This window comes from Vicugna pacos, chromosome 12 (genome assembly GCF_048564905.1).
Source record: "Vicugna pacos chromosome 12, VicPac4, whole genome shotgun sequence".
NCBI classification, from domain to species: Eukaryota; Metazoa; Chordata; class Mammalia; order Artiodactyla; family Camelidae; genus Vicugna; species Vicugna pacos.
The window spans coordinates 55,813,488-55,833,938 of NC_132998.1; the positions used below are offsets into that span (position 1 = coordinate 55,813,488).

Sequence of the window (20,451 nt, forward strand, 5' to 3'; positions counted from 1 at the left end):
CTAAGGTGCATCACTCACTGGGAATATTCACCTAAATTCTAGAAGAATTCCAATATTCCCTATATCAAATGCCACAAGGAGGCTAGGACACAATGATTAATGATGAAATTAGTTTACTAAGCTGAAAAGCAATTTTAGGCCATTCCCCATAAAATACTGGACTTATTCCTTGCCATCTTCCATGTAAACAGGTGGTTTAGTTAATAAAAAAGAAAACATGGGAGATTAGTGTTCAATGTAATGCACAGAAATTGATGTGATTAGACATAGAGATAAAATATCTTTGAGTAAATATATACCTGACAGACTTGGTAGAGAATGGGTTCTCAAGTTTGGCCAATATACTGAAATGACCTATATTGAATAGGAATGAATGCAACCACTTTATAAAGTAACTCAGAAATATTACAAAATAAAGAAATCCTATGTTTCTGGTGAGCAGTATTTCTTTGCAAACATGACGGTAAAGTCTCTTTTACTGAAATGGAAGACACTTCATGAGCAATTTTCCTAGTGTGTAGAACTTCCAAGGATCAGTTTTACATTTTACTTGAATATTTCTTGATGCAACGATACTGAATCTTTATTCACTTCTTTAAAAAGAGATGTCAGAGGTTGAAGGTTGAAGGTCAAAGGTCAAGTTGAGAGAAAAAAGGATAAAATTAAAAGTAAGTAATGGCAGAAGATGGAGGTGATGGAATGCATGGGATTTAAACATCTATAACCTACAAACAGAATTTTATTTCTCAAGTAGTTCCTTTCCAGTGGCTTCTGGAGCCTGCCCATTTCAGCATGCATAGCTGTCCTGTCTAACAAAAATGCTTTAATTCTGTGCAAGTGAGGACCCCAAATGGCATGTCCCTTTGGTCTAGGAATGAATGCTACCTTAGTACATCTCACAGCCAATTGTGCTGTCAGCAAAGGACCTGCAAAGGAGGCTCTTTCCCTTCACATTGTAACTAAGTAGCAGTGAATGGGCTCCTCTGCCACTGTGTTTATTCCTCAGTAAGAATAAGGGAAAATAACCTGTCCGAGGCAGAGAAAAGATGAAGAACACAAATGTCACATCTTTGAAGAGAGAAAGTCCTTGATATAACTAACTTATAAAGTCCATTCTTTATAAAAATATACATTTTAGGCTGACACTGAGAAACAACTAAAAACAAAACCTGCCATCTTCACTCCTTCTCCCCTATTCAATACCAAAGGATTTATTTGTTGCTATGGAATCATTCCACTGCATGAGACACCCTCCATACAAAAATCAAAGGGTGAATGATGCTCAGCTACATTAGTTGTTTTACCATCATTCAGAAGCCAACTGTGGTTTAATTCTTCCTACTTCTCCCTTTCTCCCTTGATTCAATTGGACTTGGTTCATCTTTGAATTAACCTCTTTTAATCCGTTTCCTACAAAGAAAGCAAATCCATTGTGGGTAACTAGCTCTGCTGCTCACCACCCAGGCAGTGAAACCAAAAGGGAGGGCACAGGTGATAGCCTCAGCCCCAACAAGGGTGGTGATGAGGGGGTGAGTCCAGCAGACGCAGGCTCGCACTACAATCTTTTGCTCCTATTGTGGTTCTCTGCAGGAGTGTTAATCCATACTCGTGCGATGCGGAGTGAACTCCATGCCAACACACTGCTAGTGAACACAAGACAGTTCTGGCTACTGTCTTAAGCCACTACCGTGAGGGCTTAAGGTGGCCAAGATGAAGATTTATAGAATGAACTGATATTTTGTTCCAGTCTGATGATGGTATGGTTCTTGCCATCTAATCCGTTAATTTGCAAATATTCACGAATCTCTACTACGTGGCACGGCAACATCCCAAGAGTTGTAAGAGGGCCATGGTACTCTCTTTTTGTTCGGTTGCTTATTTTGGAAGCTCCTGCTTACCCTGGATAGGCGGGAATGGCTGTTGGAGGTACCGCTCGGACCGCACCGTATACCGTCCGCCCTCTGCCCCTCAGATGGGCTCCTCTGAAAGCGGCCGCCGTGGTGGCTGCAGTTGGGTAAGGGAAGCCAGGAACTAAAGGGAGACCCAAAATATGACAGAAATGTCAACTTGCATTCAATAGCAGGGGTACAATCACAACCTGCTTTGACCCAATTACAGGAGAGATTAAAAGATACCTCTATAACACATCTTTTCTCAAAAAGAAATGGAAATGTGCAACATGCAAAAACTAACTGATTCCATGCCTCATTCTTCACAAATCTTGCGTGAATTTTCTTTGTTCCTCCCCAATTCTGGCATTACAACGTAAGCAGTGGGAAACAGGTCAAGAAGCTCTGAGAACTACTGCCGTCATAAGAGAAGAGACTCTGAATTTCCACCAGCAGTTTAAGTTGATTGATACAAAGTCTTTCACTGGCCAATTATTAATCTTGTTTCCAAACATTATTACGGGCATATAATAATTATCCTTTATAAGTATTCTTTTGTGTTTTGACATGCTGCCACACTCCAGGGCACACAGCAGTCTTCAGACATTTCATTAGTCAACTTTGTTCTTTATCTAAAATGTTTTAATCCAGAAATGTGAGGTGGGAGGGAAACTAGCTCTCCCCTGCAGCCCTGTGTCCTTTAAAGAGGCAGGCGTTTCGTAAGGGTCTGTTTTAAGTGTGCTGTCCTCTGGGAAGCATGCAAAGACACTGATTCCATGTCCACTGAACTCTGTTTAATTATACCTCCTGCTGGAGCAAAACAGCTCAGGTCAAATTTACTTTAGAGATATCAACAGAGATGAGAATAAGCAATAATACTGGGGGCTTTTAAATGATCTTCTACCAGAGGGCCCAAAGCTGACTTGCAGAGAATACGTATAACATATTCCACAAATAATTACTTCTGTTTTCTCTATTATCAAGAGCAGACTAAAATTTTCTTTACATGCTCTCATTCCCTTCTACCTTTTCCAACTACTTATGCTTTGTGGCAATCTTACCATTTAGTCAGAAAGATTCTGGCACAGCTAAGTCGGACAGGGCATTGTGGTAGGACTTATCTTTCTACAGAATGCTTCCTTTTTAGTTATGTATTATATTTAGGGGGGGAAAAAAAGACTAACACATCACTGTTTACTCACAACAGTCAAAACCCATGCCAGGTCAACATAGGCTACTTACTGATTAAAGGAATGTAAGTGTTAATGCCCCCTCTTCCGGACAGGGGCACGGCCGCATCATTGCCTAGGGACACGTCTGCTTGAAAGCTGGATGCTGATTGCATTAAAAAATTTTAAAATGCAAAACGATTACAAAGGAATAGGAAATGGAAAAACAATAGATGTTATAGATATATAAATAGCACAAATGGAAAACTTAACCTAAGTACTACCTGCATACAACTCGGGGCCATATACAGCTCCAACTACTGGGCTTAATTTCCAACCTGAAATGGAAGAGAGGACAGTGAGCATTTAAGATGCACTTTCTTTTATGTTATCTAATACTGTTTACTACTCCAGTTGTTTTATAATGGTATCTTCTGACTGAACTGAAACTGACCTGGACCTCTGAACTCCATGCTCACTTACGCTAATTGTATTCTGGGTAAACTGACATCTTCTTTCATTGGGATTTCCCAGTGGGATTTCACTGGCGTTAACCAAGTCAAAAAGGAGAGACATGCAATAATAAAATTCAAGGCACGTTTCCAACTTTGGCGCATGTCTTCTGAGATTTTAATTTATAGTGAACTAATTTATGTTAATCAGACTTTTTAGCTATAGGATACAAGACTGCTGTTGAATATCAGCTTAAACATTTGTAAATTTTAAGTATTCCCAAACAGCATTATGTTTGATGTCAATTTTATCTCTATATCCCCTTTTTTATATTTATAGGAATATGGTAACTGGTAAAAAAAAAAAAAAAAAGAAAAATGTACTACTGCCCACTGATAGTTCAAGAGTAGAATTTCATATGAAAATTTTAATCAATAAATATTTATTGAACTTTACGCATAAATAAGCAAACACACTGTATTATTTTTCTGAAAGACTGGCTCTTTGGTTTACTTCTTCTACATTAGCTTACGGGTCTAACATTGTGTCACTGCCATGCTATATGTGAGTGGAAAGAAGAAAAGTCCAATTACCAGATTTAAATGCTATAAGCAAAGACATTATTCAAGAGAAAACCCATTCATTCAGAATCAATCCAATCCTCCATTATTTTATGTGCCCATAGACATGTATCTTCATTATTCTGCATAAAAATGTCAAAATCTGGGTTCAAATCCTACTGGAGTTGTAAAGCACATATGTTCTGCAATGTCAGACAAATCAGGTGACTCAAAACCAACATGAACTAAAATGTTGAGAATTCATCAGAAGGCACCTAGCACACTCTTTTCAGAGCCTCTAAAACAGCAGCTGCAGGTTTCTAAAGGTTGGCTCTAGTTGGCGTGAATACTGATTTAGAATAATACTAAAAAATGAACTTTTCCTTTTCTATCAGTGGCACTATTACTTAAGCACTCCCTTTAAATGCACATTATAATAATGGTATATAATTGGACACTGTCAGCAATATTTTGAATACATTTTTGTATATTTCTTTGTAATGTATTTTTACAGGTGTTTATGTCATTTGTCTTTCACAAAACCCAAAGAGAGCGATAAGACAGGTACTATCTCTGGGACAACGAGTAAGTAATACACTTCCCTGGACTTCATTTCCTAAATAATAAGCTAGGAGGGTTGGATTTCGATGACTTTTCTAAAGAGCCTTTGGTGCTAAAATTCTGATTGCCACTTGCTAGAGATGAAAACAGAACCAGATAGGTTAGGAAACTGGTTCACTGTCACAGAGCAAAATGAAGCGTCAAATCTAGAAGTAGAATTTCTGTCTTCTCAATTCCAGTCAGCAGCTCTTTCTGTCACACTGCTCTCCTTGGATCTAAAGGAAATTTGACATACTTCTCTTTCTTTTGTTTAAACTGCATTTTTATCAAAATTGCAGAAACTTCTGTTTTTGTGACAGCAGTGAAAAGAAGAAAACAAAAGACAAAGTGGAAGATGGTGGCATCCTAAGATAGACAACTGATAAAATGAGTAAGGAAAATGCAAATTATGTTGATTTTTATTACCTACTTGAAAAGCTGGCCTACCCATATTTACTGAAGACCTCCTGGGATATTATCAGTACCAATACTCTTCTACTAGATTTAAGGCATTACCAGTACATAATGCCATACTCCAGCACTAGGCTCAAACTTTTATAAAGCAATAAAAAGGGACAAACTCCCCCTTTTCATTCTAGATAAAATCTTATGCAGAACTCTAAAATATTCAGCAGAGACTGAGGTCCACCAAAGTGGAGCTGTAGACCTCAGAACCCAATACATTTAATTTTCTCTCTGCCCTGCCCCCTCGACCGCCGAAGACAGTCTTATAGAACACAGACTGCAAAACCACTGTTGTACTGTGGATTAAAATTGTATCCTATCTCATTTAGAGAATATGAGTCTAGATTAAATTTGACAACTAAAGCAAAAGTTCTGTTTTGTTAGACAAAATATTCATAAAAAATTCCTTCTTACCAGAAACACCTATAATGAACTCACTAAATAACATGCAGCCATGAAAGCAGAAAACATTCATGCACACAAACACCGTGGCTGTTACCTCTAGCGAATTACTTTAAAAGGAGAACAAGGGGTCTCCTGAATTATTCCACTCATGCTCAGATAAGGAGGAATCAGGAGTAAAATCAGGACTTGGTGGGCATCCAGGGTATCATGGACAAGCCTAACTTGCAGCAGCTAAAAAAGAGGGCGCCCAAATGGGACCTAACTTGGGTTATTAGGTTAACTTCAAATGACACGTTCACACTGTATAAAATGACCTTTACTTAGACTATAATACCTCAATAACGAAAACAACAACAACAAAAAAGTAATTTTTAAAAATTATCTGAAGAAAAAGAAAAGTAAAAAGTAAAAGTAAAGGGAGTGCTTCAATGTAAATGAAATAAACTAAAGACTGAAATTAAGAGTCTGTGATGTTTGTGGAAAGTCCATATATTTACACAAGAATAAATGATGTCTTTCTGAGGATAACTTGTAATCTCTTACCATTTGCATATGGTGTGACCATCTTCTTATTGGTCATTACACGTGCTGTAGCATTATTCACCTAAAGATAGAAAGTAGAAAGAAGGGGCAGGGAGGAAGTAGACTGTATTAGGGAACATGGAGTTGCTCATTCAATAACAAAGTATTCAGTTTAAAATGTAAATTTCAGAGAGCACTGATTTAAATAATTAACATAGCAATACAAAATATTAATATATAGCATTTTAATTAAAGTGTTTATTAAATGAGGCAAACAAGAGTAAAATGTAGTTTCTTTGTCTCCAAATGGAAAACTAGGGCTACTTTACCATCCAGAACTCCAAAGAAAAAGTACATTTGCAACTTCTTTGGAGATCTCATAAACAGAAAAATCTCTGTATTGAGGAAAATATGGAAAAAAGCAAACTGGAAGTAACTGTTTGCCCGTGAATTGTCAAGTTCATTAATAAAACAGAGCCTGGCCACATTGGTCAGGAAATAGATTTACAGGAAGATAGGAAAAAAATCCGTGGATTTCAACCTGTTCTAATGTTTAGCACTTTTTATATGCTTGTTTAAGACTTTACTGTTTGAGGTCGGTAAACAAATACAGGAACTTAGATTCCTATGTTGACAGTCTTCAGGACCATTTTCAGTTTGCTAGATTATGTGGTCTATTTATTTAAGAAAAGTTTTCAGAAGGCCTTTAAATTAGGCACTGAAAAGATAAAGCTTATGTTTCTTTTGTTTTATGGTACGCTCCACCCTCATTACAGAACTGCATAATCTGAAGCATTCTCAGTGCTAGGGTGAGTAGGTGTTACAAAGATGGTGCTGATGAAGAAAAGATGAATGGAGCCCAGGAGCCAGGATACCGCAGCCCAGCGTAAGAACCAGCCTCAGAGCTCTTGCAAGGAGGGTAAAGCCTCACCATAGAACTCGGTAATATACTGTGTTGTCAGGTCATAAAATGGGCCAGTCTTTAAAAGAATTACAAAATACGCAAAATATAAATGTCTTATTTTGCCTCTGGAGATTTATATTATGTTAAATTTGTACAGTAATAAATTTTTAACCAAAAATGAAAACAATTTTAGGTAGAATTGGAAGCAAAAATGTTTTAATACATCTTTTAGGATTTGTATAGTGATAATCTTCCGATGTAAGGAAAAGAACTTGAAACTCCATTTACTCTAGTTTGACCCACTAAATCATATAAAACATTTCACATTTAAAAAGAAAGAATGGGATACAACAATGATGAGACTGAGAGCATGCAGTTAAAAAACACACACACACAAATAAAAGAAAGAAAAAAAACAGTCTATTTTGGAAAGAAGGGAGAAAGTGAAGAGCGAGGCTCTCACAGACAAGGATTAGAATGGGGCAAGAGCTTCCACTAGCTGCTAGAGCAGAATGCACCCAAGCACTTAAAGGAAAAATGGCCAGAACCAATCAGAAACCACCAGTCAGCAAAAGAGACCAATAGCTGCACCAAACAGAGAACGGGGTGGGAAAGGATGAGGGAAAGGGAAAGGAAGAGAGCTTGGGTAAAGAGAACAAAAAAGCAGGGAAAAGAAAAGAAAGTCAGGAAGGCTGTCACGGGCAGGAGAGAGAGCTGTCAAGGGCAAAGAAAGGACAGTCACAGCTACAAACAGAGGTTTGGGAAAGAGGAAAAGGAGGAAAGGAAGAAGGGGCAGGAAGTGCATTAATAAAACCAGCCAAACTGGAGTTCAGTAACTCTGAGTAAGATGTGCAAGGGGGAAAAATCACCATGACGTCAGTACTCAAACAGCTCAGACTGCTACAAAACAATATGTACATCCAAAGTCCAGGCGGCATTACTCAACAGCATTGAAAATAAAAGGGGGAAAGGAAAAGGAAGAGGAACAAGTCAAATCACATTTTGTAGTGTTAATGTGAGATGGCAGATGGACTTTTTCTTTCTTATTTGTTCGTAATTACATTTTAAAAAGCTTCTTCTCTAGTGCTTTGGTTCACTTACCGCCAACGGGTACCATCGCCAGCATTGTGTATAGTTACCATGGAAAGAGTGAGTCAAGTGAAGGGCCCTAAATGCTAAACCATTGGAAAGGGAGGGGGAAAAGAAAGCAAAATATGCAGACATCTTACTCAAAATGGTGGCTTTTATATTTCATACTTTTAAAAATTGGGAAAGGGGAAAGGAGCCAGTTTACCTTCACCGCGTTGTTAAAAAAGGGCTAGTGAACATCAGGTGGCCGACCTGATCCCATTAATGGTACATTGGACGGGCGGCCATCAAATCCTCTGTTGGAGGACTTTATCCATTAACTGTTGAAATTCTTGATATCAAATATTTAAAAACCACATGAGTTTTGGATTTTCTCCTCCCTCCCCACAACCCCTACAATCTTCTACTCCTTACTTATCACACGCATGTGGAGGCAAACTGGCTTCCCAAGAGAGAGAGGATACTGGCTGGCCCCATGATTCATTATAGGACACATTTATAAACTGAATAGATTTTAGACACTTTAAAAGTTAGTTTTATTGTCCTGATTACAGGAATTCGGAGTCTCGCAAACTGAAGCAAAGGAAAAAAAATTTAGAGAGTAGAAGGATGAACATTTTGGAGGAAAAAAGTAAATGAAAAACAAATACACATACATACGCACACAAGTAAATCAAAATTAAAACCCCCAAACAACAAAAAAATGGGGGGGGGGGAGGAGGATAGAAGTGTTACTTTTACACATTTTAGTGCAAGAAGGTAAAGTACACAGAGATACAAACATAGACACAAACAAGACAGGGTTCCAAATGTGAAATAAGTGAGGCAATACATAAAAAGAGAAATAAAAATATAAACCAGAAATTGAATTATTGAAGACATGCACCTCGATTTTACGGCCCTCTACCACGGTGCCGTGTAATTTCTCCCTGGCCCTGTCTGCATCAGCACTATTCTCGAAAGTTACGAACCCGAATCCCTGCATGCAGCGGGAGAAGGGGGGAAAACATGCACATCGTTATATTGAAATACTGATCTCTTGGTAAATAGAAAAAAATATCACAGTATGAAACTGGTATCAGCAACAACTCAGCAATACTTTCCCAAAATCACGATTTTGGTCCATGCATATTTTGTAAAGGGAAATTAAATTCAATAAAAGAATAAAGAACTGTAGTAGTAATAGTAATAATAATAATAATGTAATTAACAACAATAATAACAATAATAAAATGAAACATAAAGCATGTGAGGCCAGACCAAAATTAAGGTATAGAGTTACTCGGGTCAAACTATTCAGTCAAGAAACTGAACATCTAAAAAAAAAATCCTACCTTTCTTTCTTAATTTACGCTGTTAACATACACATCCCGTTATGTAATACTAAAAAATACTTAATTAAATCTATTATTTCCAAGTACCTTCTACATGAAACTTGACATTTAGGTGCAAGCATTGTATAATCAATTTTTTTTTAGGAGGTCTAATCATTTCAGCCCCACTTTGCCTGTTGCATATATCACCATTAGTTGCTTTGGGAACAGGATAACTTAAGGCATACTCTTGATCTTTGATTCCATGGGTATTGGGTATAGAAGAGGAGAGCGCTCATGTTCGTCTAAGCCAATGAATATATCACTAAGCAGTAGCCAGTTTGGACTTTTCTTCAATGCTAATCTTAAATGACCAGACTGGCACTTAGAGTAAAAGTTATGTTCAGCTGAATTTCAGAAAATTGCTTATCCACAGTCGCCTAAATTATACATTTGTTGAAGCCCACATCTGCTACTAAACGTATTAGCAACTTTCTAAATATAGAGAGAAAAGGAATAATCAGAAGGCAGTGGGATGGGATTTACATTAGTGACATCAGTTGCACACTATTCAACAGGAAAGGAATACCATAAAACAGCAATACAGCTGCTGCTCACAGTTAGGATTAATTTATTTGTCCACTGCAGATGCTGGAAAAACAAAACCAAAACCAAAGAACAACCAACAAATCATGGAGCTTTAATTCATTAAGCAGAAAAGGCAGGAGATCATGGAGTTAGCCCACTTTATTTTTTTATTCATGTTAAATCTGAAGAGACAGTCTGGTCATAATCATACTACCAATTTCAACACCAGTAGGATGTTGTATATATACTATATGACTACTTCACAAAGCATTATATCATTTTCATTCTACGTGCTTTGTCCTTATCTTTCCACTCTGCAACTATACATTTTTCTCAAGCTATTTACATCGGTAGAGTGGTAACTTCTTAGAATTTTCTGAGAAAGTCCTCATTTCTCAGTAGCTTTATTGTCTCTATAGCATTCTTTGAATATGCCATTGTAGGATAACCTGAACCCTTTATTTTTCCTGAAGTTCTGCTTTGATGCTTAACACCATGAGTACTCCTATATATGAAACATATTTCTTAACTGAGATGATAAACAATGTGCATTGCTCAATAAGATTTTATAAAAGCAACTCTATCCATTTGAAGGATCTGATTACACAGAATTCTAAATGATTATATGGCTGGGTGGCAATCCATGGACGATTCCAATGGATTCTCTACCTTCAATTCGGATACCACCACAAAGACTCTAGAAACTGAAATGCTAAGCTGATAGAAAACTTTAAAAATATATATTGCTTGAGATGGAATACTAGTGATAATTTTAATTAATATGTTCCTTAAAAATGTAAATGTGTTGAAAATATCAATGGGAAGACATTTTCAGAAACACATTTTGGTATCAACATGTTATAGCCACTTTGACAACTCAAGGTATACAAGGGCAAGTTACTGTTTAATTATTCCATTTGTCATCTACACTAGCATCTGATGAAGACAGGAAGCCAGTTCTCCAGTCCTGGAGAATCCTCCAATAGGAACGGTAAGCCCTTTAAAAAAGGTTACAGATAGTGATGAGTTTTTAAGTCACATTTTAGAAGTACTATAAATTGTACTCCAACTGACTGTCACAGCCTCATACATTTTATGAGTCAAACTAATGTATTATAAATTAGTAGTTGGATAACAGATTCTGTGAAGACTAATACTTAGGTTTTTAATTTTAGCATCATGAACATCTATCTCTATACACCCACATACATACATACTGTTTGCCTTTTAAATACACTCATGGAGTAGGAAGAATAAATCTGTCGGTTTCCTTTTGAAGGTAAAGAAACTGAGTCAAACTGAGGTTAAGTACCCAGGCATCAACAAGGCCTTCTTCCATGTAGCTTCTTCCAACAGCGAATGCTGAGAAAACTAGAAATTCAGCTTTGAAACCTAAGTTCAGTATTCTATTTACTAAACTACATTAGTCCTAAAATTCTCCTTATTTTCTTTTTCAAATCTAATTGCTAAATGTATTCTATGACCTCCTTTCTGAAATATGTTGATGGAACATCTGTGACACAAGGACTGCATCCAAGAGAATGCAGGGTCATGTCACAGGCACTGACTGGCATCTCACAGACAGCAAATGACAAAGTCTAACATTAAAGTCTGCTTGTGTAAGATTTTCTCAATATGACTTTAATATTCTGGAACAAAATTTCACTTTTAAATGCTTTAAAAGCCTATTTACCAAGGGTAAGAAGAGGAAGAAAGCCTTGTTGACACCTGGGGACTTTCTGATAAGAAACACAGAAGTAAGAGGATTTCTTTCTTTCCTTCGAAGATAAATAGACCTTATGTCAGGCAGAATAACAGCCCCCCCAAAGTTGCCCATGTCCTAATCCTGTGAATCTGTGAACATGTTACCTTACATGGCAAAGGGGATTTTGCAGGAGTGATTAAACTAATGATCCTGAGATAGGGAGATTATCCTGGATTATCCAGGTGAGCCCAGTGTAATCACAAGGGTGGTTACAAGTGAAAGAGGGAAAAAGGAGTCAGAATCAGAGTGGCAGCCTGAGAGAGGTTGGGGTGGCATTGCTGGCTTTGAAGATGAAAGGGGGCTATAGGCCAAGGAATGTGGGCTGCCTCCAGAAGCTGGAGCAGGCAGGCCAGTGCATCACCCCTTATAGCCACCTGAAGGAACACAGCCCCCGACACTTTGATTTTAGCCCAGTGAGACCCACTTTGGACTTAAGACCTCCAGAACTGTAAGATAATAAATCTGCGTGGTTTTAAGCCACTAGGTTTGTGCTAATTTGTCCAGAAGCACTAGGAAATTAATATATACATATCTATTTAATTTTGAGATATATATATCTCAAAATTAAAGTGTGATTAGGAAGGTGAGAAGCATAACCAGCATTTCTGGAGCACTGGCCTTACTTTTCTCCAGTTGAAACTCCCAACAGGTGATTTTCCATCAACTCAACTTCCTGCTTGCTTTATCTGTCACATTCACAATTTGGATTTAAGACTACTAACTCAAAAAAAACTTGAAAGAAATTTTAATGTACTGTTTCTTCAGTAAAATTTATCATTTTAAAAAATGTGCCAAGAATTGAGTTAAGGATATTTCCAGACTATCCACTTAAAAAGTTACTAATAGGAAAATATGCTTATATGAAATTATGTTTTAATGTCCTTTCATTCTTAGAAATCTAATTCACATTAAGTTTGGTCATTTGGATCTCTTGCTTTGAAAAAAAAGTTTAATACAATTATGTCTAAACTTAACACATTTTCCTTAAAAGAGCTTCAAAATGATTACATAATGTATCAAACAGGAAAACACAGAAGCAGTCTAAATAGCTACAAAGTCAAACTCTTAATAAGAGTAAATATTCCAGGTATGTAAGAAGAGAAAGAACAGATAAACAAGAAGTAAACTTTATTTTTAATTAAAAAAAATGATGTTGACAAATTTGTCTACACCGGCACTATCTGATAGAAATGTAACATGAGATACATACATAATTTCAAATTTTCTACTAGCCACACTGAGAGAGCAAAAACAGGTAAAATTAATTTCAATAATGTATTTTATTTAACCCAATATATACAACATATAATTTCAACATAGCATCAATATAAAACCATAATTAGTGAGATGCTTAACATTCCTTTTTTTTGTGCTAAGTTTCTGGAATTGGTGTCTAATTTATACTTAAAGCACATCTCAGTTTAGACTTGCCACATTCCAATGTTCAATATGGCCACTGTACTGGACATCACAGGTCTATACCCTTTATACTCTTACCTAAGGTTCTCAGTGCCCTAAGTTCTGCTATGTTAATAATTTAAATACACCAGTGTTACAGTCATGATTTACCAGCTGTCTTTTGAAAATTGAGAGATGGTGTGCTAATCAGGTGTATTGGCTGTGGTTAAAACTTCTACAGTGTGACAAAATCTTATCATCTGCCTTGACATCCATTTGTCATCAAGGACACAGAAGCCGAATAACTGTCACCTTTTTAGTCTGGCCTCAGACTGCAATAAATAACAAGCAATAGGATGAGCACTGTAAAAATATTTTTAAATTTGTATAATCTTTGAGTTTTTCCATCTCAGAAGAATGAGAAAGAAAATTTACCATGTAACTTTTAAGGGAGAAATCAAAAGCAGACGGTTCTCCTGGGTATGGCCAGAACACAGAAATTAAAAAATAAATAAAAGAAAAATAAAACCAAAACCCATAAAATGGTAACAAAAGAAAATAAACTAAACCCTTTGGAAATACAAGTACTGTTAATTCAGTTTTAAGCATAATAAAAAACATTTTATTTTAGCATTAGCCCCATCGAATTTTACTGAAAATCACAAAGGCTTACTTTGTACAATTTCAGAGACAGTGTTTGGACCATATTTGGAAAGACATAAACAATTTCCCATTGCATAAAATCAAAATCCAGGGAAATAGGAGAGAAATTACAGCATATCGTTTGTGCCTGAGGAATGAGAGTAGAGGTTTTATCTTCCCTAACTCCAACCTAAACTCAAGCCTAACCCAAACCCAGATTCCTATCATTCTGGAAGTCCACCTGAGAAAAGTAATGAGAAGACATTGACTAAAAGTCAGCTAGAAGTCTCAGTAATTGTTGCTGTGCTCTATTTTGTAGTCCATCCGTGGACTTAATGATTAACACTGTCTGAAGAGGTGAAAGAGCTCCTCCACCTTCAGTATTTACAACACATGTTCCTTCAAAAGCTACAACTATATATATAATTCTTTTTCATATAGGTTATTACAAGCTATTGAATATAGCTCCCTGTGCTATACAGTAGGACCTTGTTATTTCATCATATATCTTAACTGAACATTTTCAAAAGGATAGTCTATCTTTGCTTCAGTTAATCACAGAAAATTAAATACAACTGACTTTATGTTTTTACAAAGGAGTAAGCATTAAAAAGATTTTCAAAACTCATAGGAACTAATTTAAGTATATGTGCATGTACGTATATGCATATAAATGATATAAATTCATTCTATAAAACCCAAATTCAAAATATGAAGGTCAAAGAAGAAAAAAGGAAAACAGTCAACAACAAAGAAATAACTACTTCCTGGAGCACAGAAATTCCACTCTTCAGGTAGGTGAACAGGCAGAGCGCTGGCAGGCAGGGAGGGAGTAGGCAGGGCAGCAAAACAGTGTTCATGTATTTTTTAAGTGGGTATATTATATATTCTCAAACTCGGCCAACAGTCTCATACAACATAAGACAGAGTAATAAACAGTTGCTTTTTGTTTTCTAGTCATTTGGATAAATACTATTTTACATGTAAGTATTACTTATCTCTAAAAAGTTGTCAGTTTTTCCATTACTGCTTAAAAAAATTCAATAAAGTTAATTTCTGTACAGAAAAGCACTCTGTTAAAAGACTGAGCAATTCTTAACTAGACAACAGGACCACATAAGTCTCCTTTTCTCTGGTTCCTATCAAGACATGTAATTTTATAGTGAATCCCAAACACAAAAGAAATGAGAAACTAAACTTAATTTACAAAAAGAAAAGTACTCATTAATTTTTCTTAGGTGGATCCCAGAAGAGGCATCTAGGTTTTGACTCCAAAATAAATCTCTATTAATAAGCCCATTCTGGCAAAGAACTTTAGGTAACAGTTAAGAAGGGCAAAGGACAAAGACAGGTTTTTTATCAGTTCTGGAAAGCAGATCCAAGGCAATTCTGAATTCTGTGCTTTGTTTTAAAAACATTTCCCAATGAGTACATAGTCTGTCTACCCTTAAGCAGCCCAAAGAAAAAGGGGCAGTGAGGACACAGCATCAAACTGAGAGAAGCAGCGTGTACATTTAGGTTCCCCAAAGGGAAAGGGAAGACTTGTGTCATTTTAAAATGAAAATTACAGGGGAGAAGCAATTGAATCAGGTAAATTAAAAAATTTCAGTAGTGGGCAAACTCTTGAAGTCAGTGAAAGAAGCCTTAGAAAGATCAATTTCCTTTGCTTCGCAAGAATTCAAATTATTTTCTTGGTAAGGAGCAAGTCCTCAATGCCTGATAGAACTCTCTTGGGCTTCTGGTTGTTAGAGTCTAGCTAAGAATATTTAAAGTGCATACGCTTAAAACCAAAACCATTTAAACTACTAGTTCAGATAAACAGTGTGGTCAATAATCTTCGTATATTTATTTCACATCCATGTGCTTCTCATCTCTAAACCATCGTCATTTTTCCACCTTGTATCACAAAAAATAAAAGCAAACTACACAAAAAGGAATAGAAATCCACTGTAAGGAAATTACAAGTATAAATAGTTTTACTGGTTATAGTTTGAAGAGACCTCACTTTAAAAATACTTACCAAGTTAAGTGCTGGAGAAAGTTCTGTATAGGCATATTAATCTTTTTTTTGTTGTTGTTTTAACTGAAAACTGGAAACTTACAGTATAATTACCTCTTTAACAATTAATAAATAATTATTATAGTCAGAATTAAACACTTTTAGTGTTGATGCATTCTATAAAGGAAGGGAATAATAATCAGGAGCATCAGAAAAGTACATACATTTTCATTAGTTGAGATGGGGGCAGAAGACCTGTATAACTCTGTAGATGTATTAGTAACTCCCAAAGTATGGTGAATTTGGAGTAGGAAACTGAAGAGAGGTACATATTAACTCATTTATTTGCTTTATTTAGCTTTTCTCAAATTATATCCTTAGAGATTTCATCATAGCCAAGGGCTAAGTTCAGTAGAGATGACCAAAAATTCAATTTAAATTTAATTCAAGGAGAGGGCAGAGCTCACTGGTAGAGTGCAAGCACAGCATGCACAAGGTCCTGGGTTCAATCCCCAGTATCTCCATTAAAATAAACAGACAAACAAACCAACTTAATTACCCTCCTCCTCAAAAAAAAAAAAAATCAAAAATTGGTCTAACCTAAAAAAGCAGTTAGAACCAAACATAAGAAATCAAATATTTTACAGGCTTGGCCACAGTAGCTGTGTCTGTGGAGTGAGTATATTTCATTTGTTGAAGAGGAAGAAAACTCTCCAATAAAACTTTCTGAAATTCAGTTCATCAAATATTTTTTCACAACACCACTGTTAAGACTTTACCATTCCCTTATTCCTAAAGACACTGCTGCTTATTTTAGTGCATAAAAAATCTAAATCATATAGATCAGGAATTTTAAATAGCAAATTATTAGGGGAAAATAAGTTTTAATTAAAACTTCAGTTCTTACACAGAACTCAATTTAGAAGATAGAAGAAAATATATGTCAAATTGTACACCGTTACTATGTTCATTCTTAGGCAAAAAACCCCAACTCACTATTTGTAATTGAAGTGACTCAGTCCTGAAGCTCACTTATCTGGGTTTAATCTAAAGGAGGAACCCCATAGCGAATATCTAAGTCACTACTTCCTGTATTGAAGCCTTGTCAAAATTAGAGCAAGTCAACTGAATAACTGAAATATTAAATTTGTTCTAAGTATGTCATTTTGAAGTTCGATTTTTAAAAGTTGAATTGTTCTGACAGAATTCAGACTAGAATTCTCATAGAAATTCACTGATTTTCAGTCTTCTCTCTCCTTCCTTTAAAATAAGCTTAGGCCAAATTTAAATCTGAGGAAGGACTGGTGTCTCCTACATTCTCTCTTTTTTACTGCCATGCTCTCCCCTCAAACCTCTCTTGTTTCTACCCCATCACTCTCCCAATTTAAGATTTAGGAAAAAGTGTAGCCATGTGGTAGCTTATTTTTTAGAGAAAACCTAGTTAGATCGGATATTTTTTGCAGGCTTCAAAATCAGCTTATTTGCGGACTTCTTACTCTTTAAAATAAAACAAAACTGAAAAGAAACCAAGCACACTTAATACTGAAATGGAGCTTACCTTAGAGCCACGTTCATTAAAGATTATTTCTACATCTAGGATTTTGCCGAACTGCTGCAGAGACAAAAATAAAAACATATTCACGGTCAGCTTTTTGTCCACATATTTTACTTTCTTTTGAAAAAGGAATAGGCGGGTTTTTTTTTTTCTTTAAACTATTTATTTAACTTCCATGTTTCTATTGGCTGATAGGTCACGGTACCAGTTGCTGATTTTTCCTCATCATTAAGTTGATAATTTCTCCCTTTTAAATTCACTCACTCATGCATTACCCATCTCTAAATAGTGGAAGCTGTGTTCAGAAGATACGGTATTACCCTATTACTTGCTTCTTCACATGGACAACTGGGGATTTTCCTAACTACATCTCTAACTTTTGAAATGTCTGTTTTAAGAAGTAAATCCTAAGTAGAAAGATACACTATTGAAGGCTGTTTATGAAAAGGAAAAGAGGAGACAGAAAATGAAGATCACCTGCAATGGGGTGTGTGTGTGTGTGTGTGTGTGTGTGTGTGTGATGAAGATCACCTGGGTGTGTGTGTGTGTGATGAAGATCACCTGGGGTGTGTGTGTGTGTGTGTGTGTGTGTGTGTGTGTGTGTGTGTGATGAAGATCACCTGGGTGTGTGTGTGTGTGATGAAGATCACCTGGGGGTGTGTGTGTGTGTGTGTGTGTGTGTGTGTGTGTGTGTGTGTGTGTGATGAAGATCACCTGGGTGTGTGTGTGTGTGATGAAGATCACCTGGGGGTGTGTGTGTGTGTGTGTGTGTGTGTGTGTGTGTGTGTGTGTGATGAAGATCACCTGGGGGGTGTGTGTGTGTGTGTGTGTGTGTGTGTGTGTGTGTGTGTGTACGTACGTACGTGCAACTACAGACACCTGAAACTTTCCTTTGAGTACTGAACTCATAGACCTAATTATCTATTTCACTTGGATTTCAAACCAGACTTTGGGAAATTAAAAAAAAAACAAAAAAATGAAAAGAGCAAAACAGAAATATGCTCTTTTATTGGGGTGAATGATTGCTATCTTTAACAAAACAACATGTATTAAGAGGCCAGGGTTCCTAGAGTAAGACTTCTGGGCTTGATTCTAGTTTCATCATTTAGTAGAAAATTAGAAAAATCAAGGGAAGAGGAAAATGTCTTATTTTAGGAAGGAATGCATTTTGTTTTATTTCTTTGTCTACTCAAAAAAACTGAGATTTGTATGGTGTTTCAGAGTTTGTTTTCTTTTATATTTTCTAATTCATCCTTATAACATCCTTCCAGAGTTAAGAAGTGCCCTCCTTTAACAGTTGAGGAAAATGAGGCCAAAAGAAGGTACTCATCAAGTTTGCAGAACTAATAAAACAGAAATAAAACACAGCATGGAATCTCTGCTCTTTAACAACGCTACTGTCCTTCTAAGCACTCGTAGGTACAAACCCCGTGGAAGAAGGCAGCAACCAGGTATCCCTTACAAGGAAATTATTAATATTGCTACTACTACTACCACCACCACTACTACCACCACCACCACACCTGGTGTCTTATGAGAAGGGCATAGTACATTTCAAGAAATCACTGTCAACCGGCCTGGGCAGAACTTCGGTGGACACAATTTTTCTGACTCAAGAGAAAACACACTTCCGACCGATGAGAATGTACTCCAGTTTCACAGACCTCCAGAGATTAAGGTTCCATATTATCTCTGACAATTCAGTAGAGAACCTAATAACTCATACTCCTGGGAAGTTTCTTCCTAAACATAACCTAAATTTTTTATGCTGTCCTTCATATTTTCTGTTGCTCTTGTTTCTGCAGAGATGGAGAATAGCTGGCTACCATTTTCTATTGAAAAGCTCCTCTAGTTCATCAGAACATCATTAAGTCTCAACCCTGGCCTTGCCTTCAGTATAGAAAACACACCCAGGAAGTCAGCTGTAAGTGACAGAACTTTGCTTCAGGGTCTTGTCACCATGAAGTAGCCACGACCAAGACTTAAAGAAGGGCATTGTTTTTCTGACAAGCACTAGGCAGCTATACAAAAATACATTAAAAAAAAAAAAAGATCCCTTACTCCTAGTTGAAGATAAACATTTGATCAAATTAAAACAGGCAACAACACATTAGCCCAGAAAAAAATTAAGATTCTCAGCAGTCATTTACTTCTTTACTTTAAGAAGTAATTTACTTCTTAAATCTTTGCTATTGTACTTTGTTTTCATGACAGTGATTTTGGGAGGAAGTAAACAGCTAGAAGAAGACATGAGGTAGCAAACTAACCCCCTATACCTGATTTTAGGTCACAGACATTACTTCATTTAATTCATAACCCTTTGAAGGGCAGGGATTACTATCTTTTCCTGATTTTAGCATGGAAAGTCACATGTCCTAAGAAACCCCACAGTCCCAGGCAAGCTGGGCTGCACAGTCACTTTATTATGTATGTGAAAACTTGCAAGGCTAATGTCTAGAATAGACCAGGTGATGAGAAAGTTTCTAAAGGCTGATGAAAATGTTGATTTACCTCAGGATCTTTCTCAGTGTATCTGTGGTTATGTCCTAAAGTACTAATGACTAATGATACATCTGGTGGATTAAATTATATTTTAATTGTAAAAACCATAAAAGGACTTCAGAAACTTACCCCAAACATCTGCCGGAGGTCAGGGTCCCGGAAGCGGAAAGGAATATTAGAGACATGCAGTCGTTTAGGGGTGGATTTACTCTCGGAATTTTCACTACTTTGTGTCTGTGACTGCTGGCCATCTGTCTGTGCGCCCCCTTCTGTCTGCTAAGCAAAGAGAGGAACAACATTAAGCGAAAAAGAAATAGTTATTTCACAAGAATTAAGTAAAATAATTATAGTCCTCCCTCTCCCCAGTCGTTCTCAGTGTGTCTTTAAGCAAAAATTACAGTTGTCCCTTCAAAGAGAAAAAAACTAAAGCTGTTATCTATGTTCAAAATGCTATAGCTCACAAAAAAACTAAGGTTTTTTTAATATTTATACTACATTAGTAAAATGAAAGATCCTAGAAACACTAAGTAACTTGCTCAAGATCACACAGAGATATTATGATAACTGAAGATATAAAAATAGTACATTATTCTTAGATTCTTATAGATGCTTTCTATTTTTGAGATCTTCCTA

The 20,451-nt window shown here is 36.4% G+C and overlaps 1 protein-coding gene across 11 annotated transcripts in view; it reads right to left on the reverse strand.

Moving 5' to 3' along the window:
* RBFOX2 (RNA binding fox-1 homolog 2) overlaps positions 1–20,451 on the reverse strand; it is a 239,608-nt gene that overhangs the window by 18,797 nt on the left and 200,360 nt on the right. For 4 of the 11 annotated variants that reach the window (XM_072973435.1, XM_072973431.1, XM_072973439.1 and 1 more), the window contains 7 exons: positions 19,948–20,094; positions 17,320–17,373; positions 8,943–9,035; positions 6,085–6,145; positions 3,343–3,396; positions 3,130–3,224; positions 1,899–2,041 (listed from right to left, as the gene is read on the reverse strand). In XM_072973435.1, the coding sequence (XP_072829536.1) occupies positions 1,899–2,041; positions 3,130–3,224; positions 3,343–3,396; positions 6,085–6,145; positions 8,943–9,035; positions 17,320–17,373; positions 19,948–20,094 (647 nt within the window). The remainder of the gene's footprint in view (positions 1–1,898; positions 2,042–3,129; positions 3,225–3,342; positions 3,397–6,084; positions 6,146–8,942; positions 9,036–17,319; positions 17,374–19,947; positions 20,095–20,451) is intronic. The other 7 variants (XM_072973436.1, XM_072973433.1, XM_031683353.2 and 4 more) reach the window with 3 other exon arrangements.